This window comes from Lactuca sativa, chromosome 8 (genome assembly GCF_002870075.4).
Source record: "Lactuca sativa cultivar Salinas chromosome 8, Lsat_Salinas_v11, whole genome shotgun sequence".
Lineage (NCBI taxonomy): Eukaryota > Viridiplantae > Streptophyta > Magnoliopsida > Asterales > Asteraceae > Lactuca > Lactuca sativa.
The window spans coordinates 178857120-178860046 of NC_056630.2; the positions used below are offsets into that span (position 1 = coordinate 178857120).

The window sequence follows — 2927 nt, forward strand, 5'->3', positions numbered from 1 at the left end:
AAATACTTTAAATACGACAAAATTTACAATAAATAAATAAATAAATAGAAAATTTTGACCAATCACAATTTGTCTTTGCTAGCATATTATAATGATTAACAACCACTATTGATATTTAGACATTGGTGCTTGCCTTATTGTTTGATTCCGACGTATAAAATTCATAAATAATTTCTTTCATGACTCAAGATTCTCAATTCACCAACCACCAATCATCCAACTAAATTGAAATTAACTCAACCATACAACCTAATTTGAACACTCAATCACTCTTATTTTTGTTAGATATAAATTTCTAGATTATACTTTGCTACAAAATGAGATGAATATTAATATTTCTATGCTTTCATGTGTTTTGATTTCAACAACTCCATATATTATATTTGTTTATTTTATATTGTTTTATACTCACCCCAAGCTTAGCACCTCCAAATTTAGGTAGTACAGTACAAGCACGTAATGCATCAAGCATTTTGAAAAGAAAAAAAAAAGTGACATAGTGATAGTGTTAGTGGGTTAAGTGCTATCCATGATGTAGCAACCAAATAAAAAGAGTTGAAATTGAATTTATTTGGGTTTAAATCCAGCTATTTCCCAATCCCCTTTAAACTTCCACAAACTTATTATCACAAAATAAAAATTCCAAACAAATCTTCAAGCTTTCCCACTTTATCTCATTTTTTGCCAAAGCTTTCCTGTAAACCATTACACCAGCCACGTCAGCAATCCAATTGGACAAAAACGATAAACTGTTAAAAACACTAGAAATAAATTATACATTTATACTCCCGAAAACTCCATTCAAACAAATTCTATTCTTATACTATCTTCATATCTTCTCTTACAATAAAATCTTCTCCTATCATGTGATTTAAGATAGATAAAATACTCCATTGGTAACAGAGAATATCGATAATGACGAAAGAAAGATGAAACATTTAAGAGAAATGAGCAATAGTTTTGTGAGTGAACTTTAATATGGTGAAAGGTAAATGTGTAAAAGTTGGTGTATGAATCCATAAAGAATCGAATATTCATTTTCACATTAAGTCATTGTTTATGTATTAAGTCAAAACGAAGCAATAGATTTAACCTTAGAATACCAGAATCCAAATAATATTTTAAACATGATTTGTTCTTCTTGATTAAATTCTGACCAGATTAAGTCCATTAAGTCAAAAACAGCTACTTAACCCCACAGCACTTTATCTTATAAAGCATTTAATGAGGGGAAAATGAGTATTAAAATCTAATCATTTACAAAAACTTTCTATGTTTTAATGACTAAGGAGATAAGGCAAATTCCTAATCTTTTACTGAACCTAACAAAACTAACTATTTTCAATTGTGTTGAAAGTGAGATAACATACACATCATTGTCACCCAAAGACCAAAGGATTAATGGCAATGGTACATTGACAGTGAAAGTCAAAAAAGACCTTGCTACACATCAAATTGCACATTTTTTCTTTTGCAGAGAATCAAACAAGACCAAAAATTTGTTGCAGGTGATAGCTGTTAGTATATTTCTAAAAGTTTATCAGGAATTATAGGGGAGTTTGGTTCGCAGAATGTGGAAGGAATTAAAATCAGTTAAAAGGAATTGGCATTTGAAAGATTTGGAATTGGATTTCTCCAGGAAACGAAATGGGGTTAAATTAGGTTACAATAAGTTATCTGAGCACAACATCAAACTAAACCCTAAATTTTGAGCTTCTAAATCGGGTTAAAATGAGTTATTTGAACACAACATCAAACTAAACCCTAAATTTTGTACTTCGCCGAATTTTATCGTATAGTTCGAGTAAATCGGGTTACAATAAGTTATTTGAGAAAAAAGGGAACTAAAAATCAAACCTGGAGAAGGAGAAACCCTTGTTTAGTTGCTAGCAGGAGAAAGTTTTTCGTCGACAATCTTCTTGTCCCGTCTTTCCATGGCCACATCCCACAAATCATTACCGATGTGCTTCGGCTGTCATACAGATCGAAAAAATAATAAAAGCATGAATTTTGTATAACCAAAGAATCGATGAAGGGATCTGAAAAAAGAAGCTTACACGGCCATGAGCGGCTTTGTGGATGGTATACTGAACATTTCCGGCGATACAAAGCATACCGGCGATGATCCCTAATGGCAGCAACGCTTCCATCCATTGAAATCTACCCATCGCCTTCTCTCTTCTCTTTCTCTCAGACTACAGATTTGATCTTCCTGAACTACTTGTAATATACTAATATTGGCCCTATGCAAGTTTCCTTTTTCCCGTTCTATAAACACAAAAGGAAAACGGTGTTACAAAAGCCTAATCGGGTATGCAATTAGGATCCAATCTAATTAGAAATTCGGATCCGGTTAAAGTTGGATTTCGAGTTATGATCTAAGAGCCCAATAAAAAAAATTAAATCTATTAGAAGCCCATCAGTGTCTTTTATTTAATTTTTGGGAGGTGTTATTTTCACTTAACAAATTAATTCATTCATATAAAATATATATAAAATATATGTTTTATCGATTTGTATGATAGCTATAAATATATTGTATCGTATGTGGATGGGTCAGTTTCTTAAGTGAAAATATCATCTCCCTTTATTTTTAGGTTGTTGTAGCATCATGAAGGTTGTATGGAGAAGAAAATATTATCGACAGGAGAAACATCGAGGGAATAAAAAAATGGTGATATCTAGGGGTCACTATGAACTAATGAGGGTAAAGGAGTGTAGATAGTTTTTTTTAACAAGTTATTGTCGGAAAAAACCTTTTATATTATATTGTATTAGGTTATAATCCGGAGAAATCATAGTTGGTATGTTTAAAATTATTATATAAACAAAAAATACTTAATGTAAAAAAAAATATAGTGTATTATCGATTTTAAGTAATCATGAATTAATTTATTACATAGAATAAACATAATTATTTAACATAG

At 30.8% G+C, this 2927-nt stretch overlaps 1 protein-coding gene across 1 annotated transcript; it reads right to left on the bottom strand.

The window, feature by feature from the left end:
* Nucleotides 1–535: 535 nt before the first annotated feature.
* LOC111885760 (NADH dehydrogenase [ubiquinone] 1 alpha subcomplex subunit 1) lies at nt 536–2264 on the bottom strand. Its single transcript, XM_023882001.3, has 3 exons — nt 2058–2264; nt 1858–1972; nt 536–695 (listed from the first exon to the last, which is right to left on the bottom strand). Exons 1-2 carry the CDS (start codon nt 2166–2168, stop codon nt 1880–1882), a joined length of 204 nt encoding a protein of 67 aa, XP_023737769.1. The 5' UTR covers nt 2169–2264; the 3' UTR covers nt 536–695; nt 1858–1879.
* Between the last annotated feature and the right edge of the window lie 663 nt (nt 2265–2927).